At 41.9% G+C, this 22,228-nt stretch overlaps 1 protein-coding gene across 3 annotated transcripts in view; it reads right to left on the reverse strand.

Moving 5' to 3' along the window:
* Positions 1-15,135, reverse strand: part of LOC123828317 (tumor necrosis factor receptor superfamily member 10A-like) — a 37,059-nt gene extending 21,924 nt beyond the window's left edge. For 2 of the 3 annotated variants that reach the window (XM_045853164.1, XM_045853162.1), the window contains exon 1: positions 14,885-15,129. In XM_045853164.1, the coding sequence (XP_045709120.1) occupies positions 14,885-15,041 (157 nt within the window). In that variant the 5' untranslated portion in view covers positions 15,042-15,129. Of the gene's footprint in view, positions 1-14,884 lie in introns of all 3 variants that reach the window. The other variant, XM_045853163.1, reaches the window with a different exon arrangement.
* Positions 15,136-22,228: the final 7,093 nt, after the last annotated feature.

The raw sequence follows: 22,228 nt of genomic DNA on the forward strand, positions 1-22,228 counted from the left end.
AAATTCAGGCATTCTGAAGCCCCTCTTTTTTACCTTCTGAACCTACCAATTATAGTGTGCACACTCCATTTCTTGTTGTTAGTGTTTGTCAACAAGTTTACAAGTTTAAGGGACACCCTGACAAGAGAAGACCTCAGGTTTCTTGGAATGCACTCTTTTGTTGATTATAAATTAATTTTAAAATTGTTTTAGAAGAATTCAGCAGCATGCCAAGCTTTGGTCATCTGAATAAAATCTTAAATTAATTACTCTACCAGAAATGCAATTTAAAGCCCTGGCTGGCGTAGTTCAGTGGATTGAGCATGGGCTGCAAACCAAAACCCTCAGCAATAGCACATTGATGTTTCTCTCTCTCTCTCCATCTCCCTCCCTTCCCTCTCTAAAAATAAATAAATAAAATCTTAAAAAAAAAAAAAGAAATGCAATTTAGATCCAGTTTTTCCTCGAGTTTTGCATTGTACCTGGGACACAGAAGATAGTATTTTAAAATGAAAGCTACGAGAGCTCTCTTTACATTCATCTGTATGTTTACATATGTGTGTTCTAAATACAGCATATTTTTACTGTTGAATGGTATTGAAAAATCATCAACATTAAATATACTATTATTTTACCTGAGTTTATTAGTTAAATAAGTTCATGTCATTTTACCCAAGTGCAGGTCTGGCTGCCTACCACCACAAAAGCCAATACTTGAGAAGCAGATGCTCATGTAAAGGAAAGGGACTTCTTTTCAGGTGCTGGCCACCTAGAAGACGGGGAACTCATGTCTCAAAACCCATCTCTATCTCTCAGTGGAGGCAGAGGTTTTTATAATCAGAGGGGAACTGAACAAAGAGATCAAGGGAGGGGGTTGTACAATTCTCTAGGGGCAGACTAGCATAGTCTATTCCAATAGGCAGGAGGTGGTCCAGTGTGCATCATCCTGGTTCAGTCATCCTGGCTTCACGCCATCCGAGATTCCTGGTTGAAGGTCAGCAAATCTGGAACTAGTTTGCTTGAAAGCCAAAGTCTGTATCTTTGGAAATTAGTTCCTAGGATTTCTATACAAACATGCTGTTCATCTACAAACTACATATTAGTCAGAGTTAGCACTTACAGAAACAATGTCAAAAGCATGGTGGGATGGGTTATAATTTTCCATTGTTACAAATCGCCATTTTCAAATTTTCTTCCATTTCTATGAAGGTTAGGTTTTAGCCAAAACATTTAAGAAAAGTAGAAAAATTCAGGATCCAGTCTAGTTCATGGGTGAAAAGTACAATTTTATAGACAATTAACTGAACTAGAGTCTAATTTTCATAATTGGGTGTTATAGATTTTACTGAAACACTATTTTTCTCTTAAAACCACTGTCATATTTATCAAAGAGCCAAATTAAGACCAATTTATTTACTGCAGTAAGCCCAGTTTCAATCTGACCTGATTATTTTCAGTAACACAACAAGAATAGCAATTGATTATATTTTGCCAGAATTATTACAGGGAACTTTTAGATTGAGCTTTAATTAGCCTCTCAGGGCTGGGAAGCCAAGCCACACATATGCCATAAGACTTTGCCTGCAGCACCTGCAGATTTGGGGGAGCTTCAAGTTCTCAAGGTCCCCAAAATGTCTTGAGGTTCTTCCTTGCCATCTCTCAGGAAAGTAGCCTTCACTCCTTACCTGGAAAGACTTCCATGAACCATATAAATGAACAAGGTATCAGGTCAGTTGTCTAAAAGGATTTTATCGGCTCAAAGTAAATCTTGATCTTTTTTGCTGACATTCAGAGTCTAGGCATGTCTATTTCAGACATGACATTCTAGTCAAAGTCTTGGTTAATAACTGGAAAAAATCAGATTCCTATTGGATCCATACAAATAAACATATTGCCATAAAAATAATAATATTCATTAAGAAATTCCAAATTCTAGAGGGATCAGGTAGGGAGAAAAATATAGAAGATTCAATATTGCTTAAATTTACCAAATTGCTCTGAGAAAACAAACAAGTTTTTTAATCAGTAATATTTTTTAATATAGTCACAAGAACAATAATTATCCTCAGTTCATTCAGTCCTACAATCAATTCCTATTTATCTTGATTATTTGCCAGTATCTCTATCAACCCAGTCCTTCCACAGAGCCCTACAAATCCATTTATTTCAAAGGTATGATCTTAAATTTTATTCTCAGAAACTTATATTTCAGAATTGGTCAAAGTCCTTCCTGGGGATCTTTGTGAAGATGTAACATTTTTGCAAATACATCATACTAAAGCAATGACTCTCTCTAAATAACACCCCCCTCCCTAAAATACTTAAAATGACATAGTTATAGACCTGATTATAATATAATTGGCAAAGGAATTCCTTTTTTTTTTTTTTGGTAACAACATCTTAAGATAACAATCAGAATTACAAATGAAAGCGTATCGGAACAAGAAATCAATTAATTTGTTCCCCACTGTCTAATTGTACCTGGGGTTTGTTTTGGGAAATAACAAAAGGAGCCTTTGCCTTTTTCTTTTGTCATTAAAATTATCACTTTGCTTTACCATCTTTCTATGTGCCTTTCCTTTCCTTTATTTCTTTTTTTCCCATTTTTATTTCCCTTCTTGAGTATTCCTTCTCCCAATGTCCTTCCTTCCTCTGTCTCTTTCCTTTATCCTTTCTCACCTTTTTTCCATTTCCTCAATTCCTTCTCTTTTTCCTTCTTTCCTCTACACTATCCTTCTTCAACTTGCACAGACCCATTTCAACTCACACAAACCCTCTATGACTTACACAAATGCTCTCCAGCTTACACAGGCCATCTACAACTTACCTAGTCCCTTTTAGTTTGCCTCTTTACAACTCACTTAGAAATAATCAACCCACTCTCAATTCTATTTCCTTCAAAATATATTGCCGTAATTTACATGTTTTATTACCAAAACCATATTTTTCCCAACTTAGAATTTTCCAGTTTTAGTGACAACTAAAAGTAATTAACATTGTATATATTGAGGAATTTATGAATATATTTCACAATTTTCAGAAAGTTTTCCCCCCCATTGGCAAATATTTTTACATTTTTATTCTTGGCGATTACTGCATTCCTTTATTGGGCTCAAAAGTAAGCGATTTCAGTATCTAGTGTCCTTGACAACTTCTAAGAGGCCAGAGAAGAGGCAGGGAAGATATCAGGCTTTGCACTGCTTGAGCCACTTAAGTTTAAAAATACCCATTTTTTCCTTTTCCTTTTATTTCTGAGTTTTACTGTCTGAAAGGAGAGTGAGATCTTTTTCCCTTTTTAAACCATCAATTTAAATTCTCTCTGAGTAGAATCCATATGATGTAACATACCAAAAGCTTGAACACTAGAGATCTTACTCCATTTACCAGAACTTTGGCAAAACAAATCAAGATTGAGACCAAGCCATTCTATTCAGAACAGAAACAAGAGCAATATCTAAAGCAAAGAAAATATTTAAACAGATGAGTACTCTCAAACTAAAATCTCAAAGATCAAGCCAAGTCTCCAAAAGATAAGAAAGCAAGCAAAAACCTGTAATGTTTCATTTTAGACAGACAAGAGTTCTCAAACAGAAACAGACTTCCTCCCACGAAAGCACAGAAACAAAATAGACAACTAAAAAGCAGTATCCAACAAGAAAAGCAAAGAATACCCAAACCCAAATCAAAAGAGTACTCCAACCAAATCTCACACTGGGGAACTGGGATTTTTTTCTTGTCACTGAGCCGTGTTTACTGCCAAGCGGCACCTATTGATTCTTACAGAATCCCAAATGGTTCAAAGAATCCAAGTGGTGGGACAGGGGCTCTTGGTTGTGCACACCAGGGACTTACTAAGTCTGGGCTCATCAGCCCACCTACAACCAATTTCCTTTCACCAGCAAGGCGTTTAAAGGTGGCTGATGCCTTGAGAGGAAGAGAGGGGATAGTTTCTGAGATAAAGAACTCTTGGCAGTTGCTGGGAAATCCCTGCAATCCCTGTCATGGGGTCAGCCTGCCACAAGCAGCTGGGATCCCCAGCCTGGGCCCTCCAGGCCTTACTGGGTCGACACAGTCCTATCTGGGTTGCCAAAAACTAACTTAACACAGGTTCAGCTGCCTGACACTATGAAAGCCAATACTCAAGAGGCAGGTGCTGATGTAAAGGAATTTATTTTTAGGTGCAGGATTCACATCTCAAAGCCTTTCTTCACCTCTCCCTGGAGGCAGGTTTTGTAAGCAGGAAGAGTGGAACAGAACAAAGAGATCAAGGGAGAGAGTTGCAAAGTTCTCTATGTGCAGACCAGCACGGTCCATTCTGATAAGCCAAGTGACAGACTGGTGTGCGTCTTCCTGGCTTCATGTCATCCTGGCATTACAGTTGAAGGTCAGCAAATCTCCCAGACCTGGGGTGCTTGAAGGTCGGGGTGCTGTTCATCTATAAGCCACATATTAGTCAGAGTCAGCTCTTACAGAAATAATGTCATAAGAATGGTGGGGTGGGTTACAATTTCCCACTGTTAAATTGCCTCTTTTGCAAAATTTGTCAGCAAGAAAAATAAATTGGTATGGTAAAATTTTCGTAAGTAATCTCAACATAATTGTTAGGAACAAGTAAATAAAATAAATTGTAAACGGATAAAAAGTTTCTTTTAGGTTAATTCTTTTAGCAGTGATTGTGTTACATATGTAATTAAATGGTTTTATATGAATCTCTTTGGTAACTTAAAACTTTAAAAGTTTGCTAAATTAAATGATGGCTATTCATTGAATGTCTAGACCCTTTCAAAATAAGATTAAATGATAAAACACTGATCACTAAATATAGGTTTATCTACTTTCTGCTTCTTATAGAGAAACTAAAGATATTTGGGTCCATTAGTAACCTTGCGTTATGCTACATTTTAAAAATTGTGCTATGAGAAAATATATATTTAGAAATTATTAAAGGTGTTCATAAATGTATCACTGTAAAGAATACTAATTGCTTACTTTTTAGTTTTCCTGGAAATTGAGGTTTCTAAGAGTTAAGATTTTTTAACTAAGATGGGAAGAAACTATGTTTTATGTAATAAAAGGTATAAGGTATGGAAATACAGTTTTGAATTAATTTACAAAATGAGGCTTGTCCTAAAATGTTTGTTTACCTCTGACAGAGTAAGAGACAAACTAAGAGGGACTAAGGAAGTTGTAGAAAGTCTGTGGAAAAGGAATCCTGAGAAAGAAAATTTTATGCAGAGTTTAGTTCATTTTCACTGTTAAAAACATTTTAGAAACCCAAACACTAATTTGCAAGAATATATGCACCCTTCTGTTCAGTGCAGAATTATTTACAATAGCCAAGATTTGGAAACAGCCTAAGTGCCCATCACTGGATGAGTAGATAAAAAAGCAGTGGTACACAATGGAATACTACTCAGCCATAAAAAGGGGAAATCTTTCCTTTTGTGACAGCATGGATGGACCTGGAGAACATTATGCTAAGTGAAATAAGCCAGTCAGAGAATGACAAATGCCATATTATTTCACTTAAATATGGAGTCTAATGTACAAAATAAACTAACAAAGTGGAGAGAGATTCATGGATACAGGAGAATAGACTGACAGCTGTCAGAGGGCAGAGTGAAGGGATTAAGAAAAAAAGGAAGACTCATGGACAGACAACGGTGTGGTGACTGCCAGAAAGAAAGGGGAGTAAGGGGGAAGCAGAAGAGGGTAAAGAGGGAATAAATGGTGATGGAAGGAGACTTGACTTGAGGTGGTAAGTACATGATATAATATACAATGATGTATTGTAGAATTGTATACCTAAAACCTACATAATTTTATCATCCAGTATCACCCCAACAAATTCAATTAAAAAAGAAAATACACTTACTGATTCTCTAGTCAAAAGTTTTCCTGTATTTATTGTACTCCACATATTACAATTTTTTCTACCTAGAAAACAGATTCTATATTTTATTAAAGTTGTTTTGCTGTCTTAATCAAATCTTTGATTACTTAATAAAACATTTCCTCAATACTAAGAACAAAGTTTTGCTAACCTGAATTGTTGATACCTTTTTATTATCACTTTGAGTAAATGAATATTTAATATTGTTTTATAATAATAAATGACCTTTTTGGACAAGTGTGTTTGACAAACTTCCCAGGGTTCAAATTTAAGAAGAGACTTTTTCCTTAACCTGGTAATGGTTTTAAGTTGTTCTAAAGGGTCCCTGAAACAAATCAAAAGATTTGTTTTCTCTCCTGGCAGGGAGAGGTTTTGAACTAATTAGATTTACTTGATGCTTGAATTGCACGGGAAGCTTTGCCAACTAAGGAAATAGTACTGTTGTATTTGTGTGTATATATTCTTATTATCAAATGGATATCATATATTGGAGATTATATAAAAATCTCCAGAAGTCTACAAAGTTCTGATATAATACTTATTTGTAATTCTTATCTTAAAATGTTTTGCTACAGAAAAGCAAACTTTGTTTTCAATTGTATTATAATCAGATCTATAACTGCATCATTTTCAGGGTTTCTTTTTATAATTTACAGATAAGTTATTGTTTGACTCAAACTTTGGCAAATGTTTTTTTTTTATCTTCAGAAGGATCCATGGAAAAGACTCTCAAAAGCGGAGTTTTCTGAGAATAAACGTTCAGCTCATACCTGTAAACTAGATAATGGTTTACAAAACTCTAAGGAATAACTGGATTCATAAAATGCTAGCAGGTAATCAGAATAAATAAGAATTTATTCTATGGAAGTGAATGAAGTGAAGATGATTATAATTTTTCTAATTTTGTTTAAAACAGTACTGATTTTAAAAATCATTTCCCGATATAAGGAAACGTGTTTTCTCTTAAACTGTTCTCTTAAACTGCCAATGATGTAGAACAATCTAGTAAATTACATACTTACAAGCAATCATAGAACATTTATATTTTTCTCCCTACCTGATCCTTTCAGAAATTTGGAGACTCTAAATAAAACGAGTATTATTATTCTCATGGCAATATGGCTGTTTGCATAAACTCATCAGGAATCTGTTCTCTTTATATAGGACACAACTGGAAGCTCTTGAAGAGGCTTTGACTAAAATGTCATGTTTGAAAGATACATGCAGACTCTGGATCTCACAGGAAAGCTCTAAGAAATTAAGATTGACCTGAGAGGCTGATTGGACCCTGTGGAAAACCAGCCTGGAACCTTGCTTACACGGTTCACAGCAGTTTGCAGAAAGGAACTTAGGCTGCTTTCCTTGGAGATGGCAAAGGAAAAGCCTCGAGGCATTTGGAGAATCTGCAGAACTTGAGGAATTTGCCCAAACTGATAGGTACTGCAGGCAAATGCTGATGGCAACTATGTGGCTTGGTTTCTTAGCCACATCGAAGGCTAATTAAACCCCAATCTGAAGATTTCCTGCCAAATTCCAGCAAAGCAGATTTAAACATGCCTCTGTGATAGATTATATTCTTGTCATAACAGAAATAACAGGCCAAATTTATTGAAATTGGACTTCTACGATGAATTAGTCTTAACTTAGCTATATTTAATAAGATGAGGGTGATTTTACAGAGAAAAAGTTATATTTCAATAGAAACTATGATATACCTTTGTGGTATTAGTGCTTTGTTGTCTCTTGGTTTTGTTTTTGTTTTTCTTGTAAACTGGACTAGATACTGAATTCTTCTAGTTTCCTCCAATATCTGCCTATGACTCTCAAACATATTTCCAATTTTTCTCCTAACCTTTGCCTTGGAATTATTGAGGATTAAAACATTTTTCTGAGCCTTGCGATCACAGACTGCAGCTAGAAGACATCATGGTAACTCTGGAGAGCTCATCACTACAGGCTACCTGGTTAAGAGGCGCATACCCTGGCAACCCAGACCAAATCCGGGAAACCACTGAAGGGCACCGGCCCTGCTAACCCAGTTCCTTTCCTTCCTGGGGCTCCTAGTGGCCCTTCTACTCCTATCACTTGGACCTTGCCTCTCTAACCTTCTTGTAAAGCTTGTCTCTTCCAGACAGCAACATTTTCATGTTAAGCTAATGGCCATGCATAGCATCCAACACATCCTAGATAAAGAAGACCTGGGGGCTCTTACTCAGAAAATGAGACAATTTGATTCCTTCCATGTTTAGCAGAAGAGACCTCCAGCCCTAATTCCTTAATAACAAGGAGGATAAAATGTCTCAGTGGTGAAATGAGCCAGTACAGAACTTTGGATCCAGGAATAGAAAACCACCAGGTGGCCAAAAAGCCAAGTTAAGACCAAATGGCCAAAAGATATCTAAACTACTGTTCTGCATGCACTGTTGATCAGGGTGTGGCTGCTTTATGACATTCCTGAGGTGGTGGGAATGAGCAGCACCATTACCTTTTCACCTCAGCACAGGAGCTGAGATGGTTGGCAAGCAACCCAAGGAAAGGAGGAAGTAATGGAAACCTCAAGTGGAAAATTCCACACACACCCCCCTTCTTATGCAAGTCTGTCTTTTCTTTTCACGTAATACGTAAATACTGGACCTTCTTTGCCCTTCTTCTCAGGCCTCCTCAGAGGAAGATAGCATCCATCCGCTAGAACTTTTGGCCTTAACAGAACATAAGGTCTCTAAATAAAAATTACAATTTGTCCAAACTCAGGTTCAATATTTGGGACATTTGATATCAAAACAAGAACTACACCTGGATCCAGAGAAGCATCACAGTGTCCTAAGCTCCCAAGGCCCAAAACTAAGTGTGAGGTTTTCTTGGGCTAATGGGGTTTTGCTGAAGTGAGATCCCAAATTTCTTATGGCAACCTCTACGTGTCTTACTATAAGAATGACAGTCTTGATCCAATTTTATGGAAGGATCAGGATAACAGCCTTCAAAGGGTTAAAGGTGAGTTTAATAAATGCACCTGCTCTCAGGCATCCTATCAGATTCTCTTTTTCATTTTTGTGCAGGAAAAGGAAGGGAATGCTCTTGGGGCACTCAATCAAAAACATGGGGGTCGCCACAGACCCCTGGTATACATACTACTGTCAGCAGTGACTATGGCATGGACCAATGGCTCTGAGACCCCTCTTGCCTTAAAGCCATTGCTGCTACTGCCCTCATGCCAAAGAAACGCTCATCACACCCAGCATCTTTCAGTTAGTCACCTTACTTCCTATGAAATCCTTTTTTTAACTGCTTTCCATATAACTCTTTCATGTTATAATTACCTTAATCTGGCTACTCCTCTCCCTTCTGAGACTGGTGAAGCACCTCATGATTCCTCATGACTATTTGCAGGAGACTCCTCTAGGTAAAGCTGATTTCTCATGGTTTATAGATGGTTCTCACTTAAAAAATTAAAATAGTAAGTACTGCGCTGGGTATGCTATTACAGCTTAGCCTTTTGAAGTCATCAAGGCAGCATCTTTGCCTATGGCCACATCAGCACAGCAGCAGGCCAAATTCTATGCCTCTGCTTGCATTTTACAGCAAAGTGTAAAACTGTCAACATTTATAATGGCAGCAGATATGCCTTCAAAGCAGTTCACGACTTTGGAATGTTGTGGGAGCAATGTGGTTTCCTTACCTCCAATGGAGAGGTATGCTTAGGAATTACTGGATGCTATACTTTCACCTGATGCTGGGCTGTTACTAAGGTTCTAGGACATGCTGCATATGATTCCCTGGAAGTCAAGGAAATCACCTTGCTGACATTTTCAAACCTCCGTCATGGTCCAACAAGATGTTTCCCCAGTTGATAACTTAGAAAAACTGGCCAGAGAAACCCAACAATTAGCTTTGGAAAAAGAAAAACCAGACTGAAAATCCAACAATTGCTGGTTTGATGAGAAAGCTCTGGTTTGAAACAAACAACAACCCAGTCCTACCAGAAACTCTAAAATCTCTGCTCCTTACCACTCTACTGCATTAAAACATTCATCCACTGACAAAGGAGAGACTTCATGAATGAATATTTGGGAGTGGGGGAGATATTAACACAACCACAAAAAGTGCCTACCTTAAGTGTCTCCCTGGGCAAAGTAAAACCCAGGAAGCCCATCCACATTGCTCCTAGACATTTTAAATCGCCTAATGGACCATTTGAGGTTTGGCAAATAGATTTTATACAGCTTCCCCCATATGATAAATATAAATTATGTTTCAGTTGTCATACATATGTTTTCTCACTGAACTGAAGCTTTCCCTTATAGACAAGCTAATGCCTCTACAGTGGCCAAAGTCCTGTTAGAGAAGATTGTCCCTACCTGGGAAACTCTTCTTGAACTTCAGTGATGGGAGAAGCCATTTTCTTGGTCAAGTGCAACAGCAAGTCTATGCTATTTGGCCAGTTCAATAACTCTCTCACTATGCTTACTAACCTCAGTCTTCAAGATTAGTTGAACATATTTTCGGCACTATTAAGATTCAATTGGCAAAATTTGTAGAAACTCTCCAAAGACCTTAGCCAAAAGCATTGCTGTTAGTCTTTTTAAATCTCAGATCTACCCCTTTTGGAACTCATAAACTTTTACCTTTTGAGATAATTACAGGACACCCCATGCATTTGATGCACAGTTGGTAAAAGGAGACATATTTCAATATTGTAAAGGTTTAATTGCTTCTATTGAAAATAATCATGCTGCCCTGACTGGTGTAGCTCAGTGGGATGGGCATCATCCTGTAAACCAAAAGATCATCACTTAGATTCCTGGACAGGGCACATGCCTGGGCTGCAGGCCAGATTCTCAGTTAGGGACATGCAAGAGACAACCAATGGGTGTTTCTCTTCCTTTTTCTTCCTCCTTTCCTTTCTCTCTAAAATAAAAAAAATAAAATCTTTTTTTAAGAAAATAATCATGCTATGGTAAACAATCTTTTCATAATGCCCACTAAGAAAATAAAAAACTCAAAATCCACACTCTACAACCTGGAGATTTTCTTTTCACTGAAAAAGACACCTCAAAAGAGATTCCCTCCAGCCTCGTGGAAAGGGTCCTTACAGGGCAGTAATGACAAACCCTTGTGCTGCTGAGCTCTAGGGAGTAGACTCTGGATCCGTGTGTCCCTCCTGAAGAAGGTTCTAAACGCTGAGTGCAACTGCACGGAGGTGACCTAAATCTAAAGCTGTCAAAGACTAAAGCCGGCGACCTCTGAAGGAAAAAATTACCGAAACCACTAGGTCTGGCCTGTACAACGCTTCTCTTACTATTAATTCTTATTTAATTTTTCTCTTTTCCTTGCAAGAAATGTGCCCTTGTTTACCTTCCCTAAGCTAATGTGAAGGGGGGGGGTTTAAAAACGTGGGGGAGGGACCTTTTCTGGTTATTAAATCGGTCATCAAGAACTTGGATCTACCCAAGATAATAATAGTCTGTGTTTCATCATCTACAGGTCTGATCTGAGCTCCTGGTTTAAATTCATCCTGTAACTAAGTCGTTACCCTAATTCTGTTTTAAATTCTTGTTAAGTTCTGCACCTGTTGCCTGTCAACCCTAGAGTCGATCCATGCACTTCCCCTCTGGTGTGAGAGGCACCCAGAAGAGGTCCTTCCCAACACGAGGAACGAAAAAAGCCTCTGAAATTGGAAGACCTGACTTTCCATCAGTGATGCTTTCAGAGAAAGATCTCGAACCACAGGGGGAAATGATAAAAACTAACTGGGACTTTCAGATCAGTTGGGTGGGTCTATGAGAGAGGCGAGAGCTTCCGGAAGTTCACATCCACTCCAGTTTCGGGGGAGTACCTGAGAGCCCTACAGGAAGAACTCTACATTCCTAATAAAACTACACAGCTCCAGCTTCCCCTGCCCTTAACTTCCTTTTCCACTCGGGGCCAGCAGGCCAGAGTGCGTGTGGCTTGTCATGTCGGTGCACAGAGGTTATATAGCCCTTTACTTTTTTCCAAACAAGCCCTTTCTGGCAACAAAATGCCTAATTGACAGTAGTTCATGAATTTAGCCCCCAAATAAAGCAAATGTAGCACTGGCATAAAATGTAAAAGTAAATCTCAGAATATCATACTAATAAGCAGTTTTTACTGTAACCAGAATAGTTAGTACCCAGCCCACTTTAAGAGAACAAAGCAAAAGCAAACACCCCAAAATGTAAAGGTCCAAGATAGCAGATGCCTAAAGTGCTAGCCCAGTAGGGCAGGGGTGTCAAACTCATTTTTTAAAAGATTTTATTTATTTATTTATTTTTAGAGAGGGAAGGGAGCGGGGAAGAGAGAGAGAAAAACATCAATGTGCAGTTGCTGGGGGTCATGGCCTGCAACCCAGCCATGTACCCGGACTGGGAATCAAACCTGCAACACTTTGGTTCGCAGCCCACGCTCAATCCACTGAGCTCTGCCAGCCAAGGCTCTCAAACTCATTTTCACCAGGGGCCACATATCACCCTCGTGGTGGCCTTCAAAGGGCCGAATGTAATTTTAGGGCTGTACAAATGTAACTACTCCTTAACTAGGGGCAAGGAGCTCGGTGCTGCCGCCGGGTAGAAACAAGGTGCAGGGCCGGATAAAACCAGGTAGAGGGCAGGATTTGGCCTGAGGGCCTTGTGTCCACTACATAAGCACTAGGGTGTTAGGTACAAGGAGCTCCATTCTCTCTTTTTCCACTTCTCCCACTTACTTGAACTCAAATGGCAGGAGATGATTTTCCCAGGCAATAATAACATAGCTGCTGTAATGAAGCAGATCAGGCAAAAATAATATTAAAAATGTTTTCCTTCTGACTCATTTCCTGCCTGTAAGGTAGGTGGAAACTGCTGCTATCTCCCAGGTTGTTAGCAAAATTAGACTGATTAATGGAAGACACTGCCCAGCTGAGTGCTGGATACAAGCTGCCCCAAGATACTCAGACCTGGAAGGTGGAGGCATGCTTCTCTTCCAGCCCTGGGGAAGGGAGTGTGGTCTAAGACAGGGGCTGTGGACTTCGTAGGAGGCCTGGGGTGGTCCTCCAGAGGGAGGACTGAAAGCACTGGGGGACTGCAGGCCTATGGCCCTGCTACGCTGCCACTGCCTCACTCGATGCCTGGGCTCCTGCTCTCCCCCACGACCCCTGTGACACAGCTGCCCACCCTGTGCCTCAAAAGCCCCTGCCACCCCCTAAAGCCCATACCAAGGTGCCCATACAAGCAGGGGGCGGCCACAACTGGGGTGGAGACCATGTGCCTATGGCCCTCCAGGTACCAACCCTCCCACGCGGCCCTCAGGGTTTACAATGGGGCACTGCAGACTTTCCTGTCCTCTCCACTTGACACATGAAAAAATGGGGTGAGGGTGGGGGTGGCATACCACGGTCCCAAAGCTGGAAAGGAGCAGGGCAGGCCTGGTGTCTCCAGCTTTATCAAGACACACAGCCTGACTGAGCTCCTGAAACTGAACCACACAGTTCCTGCTCTGACAGAGAGGCAGCTGGGGAGGAAAAGTCTTGAAGAGAAATAGGGCTGTTCTGGGCCACATCTGATAAAATCCTTCCAGCAGCCCATAGGTGTGGGCTCATCACAGTACAGGCAGGGCTGGGGGCAGAAGTGTCACCAGGAGACACTCAGTTCAAGTGCACAGCTAGGATTCCAGCCCACCTGCCACCCTCTCCCCCTGCTGCCTAACCTGACCTCCTGGTCATCACTCCCAGCTTCAGAAATATCCTGGGTTCTTGAAAATCCCTGCTAGCAACAAGGAATCAAAACCACGACAACACTGTGTCCCACTTTTCACAAAGAATTATTCAGTGTGGCAAGAGCATAGGGAAACAGAAAACTGTGGATTCTTCGTGGGAAGGTAAAATGGTTCAGCCATCCTCTGAAGAGCAGTTTCTCATTGTCTAAACAAAAATATAAAATGAAATCCCACTGACACAGTAGTTTCACTTCTAAGGATTTATGAAATACAAGGTACACGTGGGCATGTGATACATACGACAGTACATACTACAGTGCAGCTGGAATTAGCAAATCACACACAGGATATAATCTAGAAACAGATTCATAAGAGTCAAGAGACCACTGATGTTTCTTAATCCACACAGTAAAACATTGTGCTGTTGTTAAAAAGAGTAAGAGAAGTCTGCGTGGACCGACATAAAACTTCTAATGGTATTTGGTATGAGCTTCAAATGTGTATATATATATATATATATATATATATATATATATATATATATATATATATCTACCACTTCCTTGAATTTTGAATTAATTTGTTAAGTAAAAAACATGTAAAACTTTGTGATCCCTCTAACGCTGGTTTGGCATTTGATTTTACTTTTATTTTTTAACAGAAGGAACCTTCAAAGTGCCAGGGGGTGGAGCCTCACGTGGCGTTTTTGTTTGTTTTTCTTCGGGCCACGCAACACTGCCTTTCCAGTTTGAGAAGCTTTGCAGCCCCGGCAGCCCCCGACCCTCGACCGCGCATCTGAAGGTCAGCTGAAGGCCGTTTACTTTGCCGTTTACTTTGACTGGAAGTAAGTGGAGTTCAAGGTTCAGAACTGAAACGGCTTCAAGTCAGAAAAAAGAAAAGCGACATTATCGGGCTGCCGGCTAGTTGATTTGCGATAGCCAAGTCATAGAATTTAAACATAAGTATAAAAAAATTAAAAGAAAAATATAGAAAGCCAATTTCCCGGTCGCTCCCCACGATTCCGGGACTTTCCGACTTGACTTTGGAGCACTTCCCGGACTTTCCCGGGAATTAACTCATCCTACCAGCCCCCTCGAGGGCCGGGAAAGCTCGCGCGCCTCCTCCCCTCGGCCCGGTGGGCTGCTGCCCGGCCGGCCCCCGGCTCTTCCCTGGACTTGACCACGGTTCGTCCTGCGGGACCTGCCCGAGCATGCCCCGACGTGCCCCGGGTACCCCGTCGCGTCCCCTTCCCCCTCCCGGCCACCAGGCGCGCCTTCCCCGCCCGGGACGGCGGCAGGTGCTCACCGGAGAGAACGAGGATCAGGGCGAGGAGGAGCCAGAGCCAAGGCCTGGGTCCCCGCTTGGAGCCGAGGGCTGAGGCGCGCCCGAGTGCCCGCTGCCCGTAGCCTTCGGAGAGCGCTCCCGGTACGGGTTGCCAGCGAGGGCGACCCAGCGGAGCCATCGAAGTCTTCCGAGTGACGCCCAGGCAGCAGCAATTCGCCGTAATAACACCCGTCTGGGCGGGGAGCCCCGACGAACACCTATCACAGGTGGTGGGCGGGGACGCAGGAAAATAGGCCCCCCGAGAGGACTAAAAGGCACGTGGTCTCCGGGAAAGAATCCGGAGGGCGGTGTTTCCTTTTCCCGCCTCACAAACAAAAGGCAGGGTCTCCCACTGGCCCAGTTCCGAACCCTGTCAGGCCCCCGCAGGCAGGGCGTCCGGCTGGGGCGTCTGAGCCCAGGGCGCTGTCCCACCGAGTCCAGGGCTTGACACCTTTAGCCAAGGTGTGCGCTGGACCGAGAGGGACAAGACTGTCCTCCTCCCTGCCTGTCCGGGGTCCACGCCTCACAGAGCCCTGTGGTCTGTCTCTGCTCCCAGTGGCAGCTGTTTGTAAAAGGGACCCTTTCCCGTCCCCACCAAGTAAACTGCGCCGGGACTTCGGATCTCTGTAAATCAGTAACTAGTTGTGATAGGGGACTCAAGACTTGGAAAATTTTAGCTTAAGGTAAAAAGTTACAAGCCTAGCAAATAATGTGTATGTTAAAGCTTTTGTTTCGGAAACTACAGATAAGGCCCATCCTGGCTCCTGGAAAAAAACAGCCGACCTCCTGGGGCACAGGCTAGAGATTACCACCTGGGGACAAGTTGGAGGCATCCTCGCCTTTTGTATGACCCCCCACCCCCCACCCCACCTTGGGAACAGCTAACTGCCCAGGACAGAAATGTTGCAGCTTCTGAATCTCAAAGCCCTCACGGCACCTTGTTTGTCCTCCCCCACGCCCCTTTATACAAGATCTGGCCGGGAAAGAGAAGGGAAGATGGTTTGTTAGGGTATGAACCCGCCATCTTCTCGGATCTCCGGCCATCTGAATAAAGTGCCCATAAAAGACTCAATCACTGTCATTGCTTATTGGATTTGGTAGTGACAGGCAGCCAGAACGCCGGTGTCTTTTCCAGTTACTGTTGCGCAACTCCGCGTCAATCCTCGAGCTTGTCTGCATTCGGGCTGGTTTCCGACAACTTTGAGAGTTTTGTTGCGTGCTGTGACTCCCTTTTAAGAGGGAGGATCAATAAATAACACCAGTATTGGGGGTGGGCGGAAGATCTATGGAAAGTCTGTTAGCCCTGCCCTGTGTGGCTCAGTTGGTTGGAGCGTGCCTACCAGAAAGGTTGCACTTTGATTCCCAGTGGACATATACCTCTCTTGAGCGCGCTCTCTCTCCCCCCCGAACCCATTTTCACTCCCCAAAATCAGTAAACGTATCCTAAGGTGAGGATTAAAAAAAGTACCGGTGTAGGTGGAAAAATTAGAATATTAAATAGCGTGCATTTTCAGTGGTTTTAATAAAAGCCCTTTTTTTATATAGTGTCCATGTCTCATGAACTGTACTAATGACCATATAGCTAGATGATGGCAAACCAGTGAGATTTCTGTGTATATGTATCATTTAATCTCCCACAGCAAATATGTCTGACTTAAAATTTATAATAAATATCATTTAAAAATATACAATGCTCTGTCCTGTATATAAGAGAAACCTCTTTAGTGTGATAAAATTCACTTTTTTCCATTAAACATTTTTTCCTCTTCTAAAAGAAGTTTTTTATTTATTTTTATTGGGGTGATATTGTATAACCTTCCTAGACTGAATCATGAAGAAATGGAAAAATCTGAATAGATGGATCAACAGTGAGGAAATTGAAACAACCATCAAAATCCTCCCAAAACAGCCTTGGTTTGTGTGGCTCAGTGCACTGAGCGCCACCCTGTGAACCAAAGAGTCACTGGTTGGATTTCCAGTCAAGGCACAGGCCTGGGTTGCAGGCCAGGTCCCCAGTTTGGGGCGTAGAAGAGGCAACCACACACCTATGTTTCTCTCCCTCTTTCTCCCTCCCTTCCCCTCTTTCTAAAAATAAATAAGTAAAATCTTAAAAAAAAAAAACCTCCCCAAACATAAAAGTCCAGGACCAGATTGCTTCATTAGTTAATTCTATCAAACATCCAAAGAAGATTTACTATCTCTTCTTCTCAAACTCTTTCAAAAAACTGAAGAGGAGGCAATACTTCCTAACATATTTTATGAGGACAACATAATCCTGTTACCAAATGGGCAAAGATAACACTAGAATAAAAAACCACAGACCAATGTCTCTGATGAATACAGATGCAAAAATCCCAAACAAAATACTAGCAAATCAAATACAACAATACAGTAACAAAATAATTCATTACGATCACGTGGGGTTCATTCCAGAGGCACAAGGATGGTTCAACACATGCAATTTGAACAAGGTAATACACCACATTAACAAAAGAAAACATAAAAATCACATTATCTTATCAATAGATGCAAAAAAAGCATTTGATAAGATACAACAGACACTTATGATTAAAACACTCAATAAAATGGGTATAGAAGGAAAGTATCTCAGCATAATAAAGGCCGTGTATGACAGACCCTCAGCCAATATCATACTCAATGGTGAAAGACTGAAAGCTTTCCCTCTGAAATTAGGAATAAGACAGGATGTCCACTCACCACTCTAATTCAAGATAGTTCTAAAATTTACTTTAACATGAATATTTCTCCTAACAAACCAAACACTTAAAAGTAAGCACTACCTTGAAGACTAGATTCAAGACAAGACTATATTTTTGAAATCATGAGACACACACATTTTGGAAAGAGGAATTTCAGGTGGAATGTTGAACCAGCAGCCACTCAGTTGCATTTACAGTAATTGCTATTGCTCATCCGTAACAGAAGCAATTTACTCAATGTTACCATGTACCAGGCAGCCTACTAATTTTAATTCTCATAATGTGCTATAGGAGTAATGAGTATGAAATTATTGTCATTTCAACCATCTCCTGAATTTGCCTTGCTTCGCTTTAGAAAAAGAAGTCCAGCTTTCCCGCCTTTATTATAACAGAATTGCATAATTGCCCATTTGCAGCACACCCACTGGCCCAGGTCTCCCACTGGCATCTGGGTTTGCATGGGGTGGATGGGCAGGCGGAGCTTGGCCGAGTCCTTGGGTGGTACTAGCTTCACAGCAGATATTCTCAGGGTTTGACCAAGCTTGTCTTTAGGCTGAAACACCTGGTGACACTTTCTGCTATGAAAAGGTTAAAAATAAAAGTGCTCTGCTACAGCCCGGAAACAGAAGCAAGACTTTCTGATCATGCCAAGAGTGTGGAAAACAAAACAAAACAATACAGGGAGGATCCTCTCAACAGAGGAAGGGAAGTAGTCAGTGGGCCCCTTTTTGGTGTGTGCGTGTGTAATTTTCCACCCCCAATTTTTGGAAAGAACAAAACAAGTACTTGAAAGAACTAGATGGAGTGAGACAGTTGAAACTCCTTGGCAAGCATTTAAGGTGCCCTATCCCCTCTTCCCTTTTTGGCCTGTATTTAACTTTAAAACATGCTTGGTTTATCAGTTAAATATGCAACCTGGAAAAAGTCTCTTCTGAATTTTTCACCAATCGCTTTTGATCCCCAGGTGTCCCTAGGGGGCAGTTTGCAAAGTTCCTTCCCGTCACTTCCTTGCACAGGAAAAAGTGCAGGGCTGTACAATAACTAGTAAACACATGACTGGGACGGAGGACACCCCCTACACCCAGATTCAAGAGGTAAAATGTCAAGTGTTTTTTTTTTATTTATATTTGCAGGCACAAACATCTAGTAGTGAGCTTAGGAAACTATCATGGAAAAAGATTGCATAGCTCAAATTCTTTTCAAGTGAGGGGACTCAATTTTGTTATCCTAAGCTGCCATTTTAGTATATTGATTTTAAGCTGTTTATTAAGAAATAAGACTAAGAGGAAAAATAGCCCCGGCTGGCATAGCTCAGTGGATTGAGCTCGGGCTTCGAACCAAAGTGTCGCAGGTTTGATTCCCAGTCAGGGTACATGCCTGGGTTGCAGGCCATGACCCCCAGCAACCGCACATTGATGTTTCTCTCTCTCTCTTTCTCCCTCCCTTTCCTCTCTAAAAATAAATAAATAAAAATCTTTAAAAAAAAAAGAAAAAGAAATAAGACTAAGAGGGAGCCTTTGACCACCCCCATTTCCTGCCTAAGAGAGTCTGCCCAAGAGAGAAACCTGCTTCAGGAAGATTAGGATGTTGCCTCAGCCTGACCTGAATGAAATAATGTCAATAGGAAGTCTTCAGCAGCTTCATGTTGGGTGGACACCCACTCACCTTGTTTCTGAGTTACCTAGTGTGGGGGGGCTTCATCCAGCAAAGCTCCCCCGGGGCCACCTTGCATGAGAATAAGTCTACTAAGACATGAACTGCTTGGAGAGGAAAGGTAGCCAGTCTCTCAAAGGAGAAGGGCCTTGAGCCTGTTCCTCAATGGACTTTTATTGGGTTTAATTTGCACAGGAATACAGGGTGTATACGTAAAGCTCATCAGTCATTGTCAGGCAGTAATGGTCAAACAATAGATAACATTCAAAGAAGTATGAAGGCTTTTCTGAGTCAGAGTCAGATAGATATAGTGATGGCAAAGGGCCATAAAACTGAGAAACAAACTCATTTTCTGCTTGGACCCTTATCACTTAAATTAAGGGTATTCTTAGCAAAGCAGGTTTCCTGGGATTTTATGTATTCTTTCTTAGGCCTGATTGCCCCCAGAAACTGCCCATTCCAGCACAGGGTCACACCCACCTCTAGCATTGTTTCAAGCTTAAAATCAGGTGGGGGATTTGGACAGCCAAGAGATTAGGAGACTTTTTACACATAGAATGAGGACTCAGGCTATGATAAAGCTGAGGGGTGAAGGTCCATCACCCCTTTTCTATAGTCCCCTAAGTCCTTCTCTGATGACCCTTTCTCCACCATACCTGTCTTAGGTTGTCCCTCCCCTAAGGAATCTTACCCATCATTGGCTAATCAGTCATCTGCCTGGGGCCAAGCAAGGTGAAGTAAAGGGGGCAGAGGCTGCACCCCTTCCGGGGGTATAAGCTTTGTCTCCTTAGTGGCTTATGGTCCCAAGGTCTTTTTACTCAGCCTTAGCCATGGGGGGGTTACAGCTTCTGAAACCAGACAGGGAAGTTCCCAACAACCAACAAGAACTTTCCTGCCATGTGTCTTCTACTCTTCCTAATAGTTTATATTAGGTGTGACCCATGTTTAGTCCTGCTTCATAAATGGTTTGCTTTGCCAGGCCAGCGTGTCTCTCAGGAATGTAAGGACACCTGTGTAGACAAGGTCAGAAACTGAAATGGATGGTTTTGGAAATGGGAGCCCCAGGCCTTTCTGTCACCCTAATTCTCCTCATAGCCCCTGTTAAGTGTTGCCTTTTTCTATGTATTCACACGCTTTATCACTTATTTTTTTAAAAAAACTATTTACATATTTTGAGAGAGGGGGAAAAGGAGGGAGAAAGAGAGGGAGAGGAACGTCAGTGGGTAGCTGCCTCCTGCATGCCCCCTACCGGGGGCCTGGCCCAAAACCCAGGCCTGTGCCCTGAATGGGAATTGAACTGGCAACCTTTGGTTTGCAGGCCTGTGCTCAGTCCACTGAGTTACACCACCCAGGGCATGTTATCACTTCTTAAAAATCTGAAGCTGAAAGCAAATTATATTAGATATTTTTCTAAGAATATTAAGATCTATCTTATTCTTTCACATAGCCACATGGTATTTTATTGCTTGGACAATCCATTGTGTATTTTACCCACCCTTCCTATGGAATAGCTGTTTCAATTACTGTTTAACTTTTTGCTAGTTGCAACAACATTGTAGTAACTACTTTTATATTTATCATATGTCCTTATAGCCATCTGTACCAGTCTATTATGCAACTCATTAGAAGAATAATTGTTGGATCAATGACTGTACAGTTTTTCAGATAATGACAAACTGTCCTCCAGAAGAAGGCTGCACCATTTCATGCTTACACGGGGAGACCACGAGGTTTCTCTTTCTGTTTCCCCTTAAACTAAAAATCTTTAACTTCTACTACTGAAGCCTTAAGTAAGGTTTGCTTCATTGAGCCAAAAATGTTGGACAAAGAGCAGTCTTGGGGCTTGAAGTCTAAACCACCAGCAGCATGGCTGGGTAGAAAAGACAATATGTCCATCGACCCAGGGTTTTATAAGCATTTTTATACATCAGGTCAGGGGAAGGACAAAGAAAGAGGTAGTCTGAAAGCTTTTACCTGAGCTTTAGGCAAGAGGTAGGAGAAGGCGAAGTGGTGCTCAGCAGGCCAGTAGGCAGGACGAGTGAAATAGGAAAACTGAGACAAATAGCTGAACAAACTGGCTGTCCTGCAAGATTCGAGGCCAGGCAGGTAAATAAGGGATTTGGGAAGCAGGAAGAAAATACGCAAAGCTGTCAGGATGTCTGACACGCCTTTATTCCAGGGTGGGGCAATCTGCGTTGGCGCAAAGTCCAGACACCTTTATGTGCTAAGTGAACACAAAGCCGGTGGGGTGCCAATATTTGACGGTACTGGTTGTATAATACAGCTTGCTTCTGTACATGTGGGCCCTTAATCATGATTGTATGGACACTGCTGAGTCCCAGTTGCCCAGATAGCAGGGTGAGGGAGCCCAACTGACTCTATCATCCCTAGACTGGCTGAGCAATTCACAGACAAATACAGAAGGTTACCTCCCTGGAAATAATGCCTAAGCCTCAGTTGTAGTTCAACTCCAGGCTCAGAAAAGCAACAAAACCAGGTGGGCGATGCCAGACCAGCTGCAATGACTAACAACCCCCTGCCTTGTCACTGACCACTCAGTGGAGACCACAGCCTGAAAGGGCACACCTGTAGAACTGATGAACATTCTGCTGTAACCCTCCCCTGAGACCTCCCCTAAGATTCCCACCTGCAAGAGAGAAAAAACCCTCAAGACAAAGGACCCAGCCTACACTCTCCCTCTGGGGAGCATGCCCTGCCACTCCCTCCCCCTTTTCTTCCCCCACAGGCATGCATTTCCTAAACTCTAAGGGACCCTGCGACTTGCAACCAGGGGAGCAATGGCAGTGGCAGCTTGTTCCAGGCTAACCCCCTGAACTTATTCCCAAGGCTGCCTTTCCTCCTCCCAGGGAGCTAAGGCAGCCCAGCCAAGGCTCTCCTACTGCTTCTTCTGTGCTAAGCCCTATCTTGTTTAACTGCCCCGAGCTTTATTAAC

The sequence above is a fragment of the Phyllostomus hastatus genome, unplaced genomic scaffold (genome assembly GCF_019186645.2).
Source record: "Phyllostomus hastatus isolate PE091 unplaced genomic scaffold, TTU_PhHast_1.1 phas_contig_98, whole genome shotgun sequence".
Taxonomy (NCBI): domain Eukaryota; kingdom Metazoa; phylum Chordata; class Mammalia; order Chiroptera; family Phyllostomidae; genus Phyllostomus; species Phyllostomus hastatus.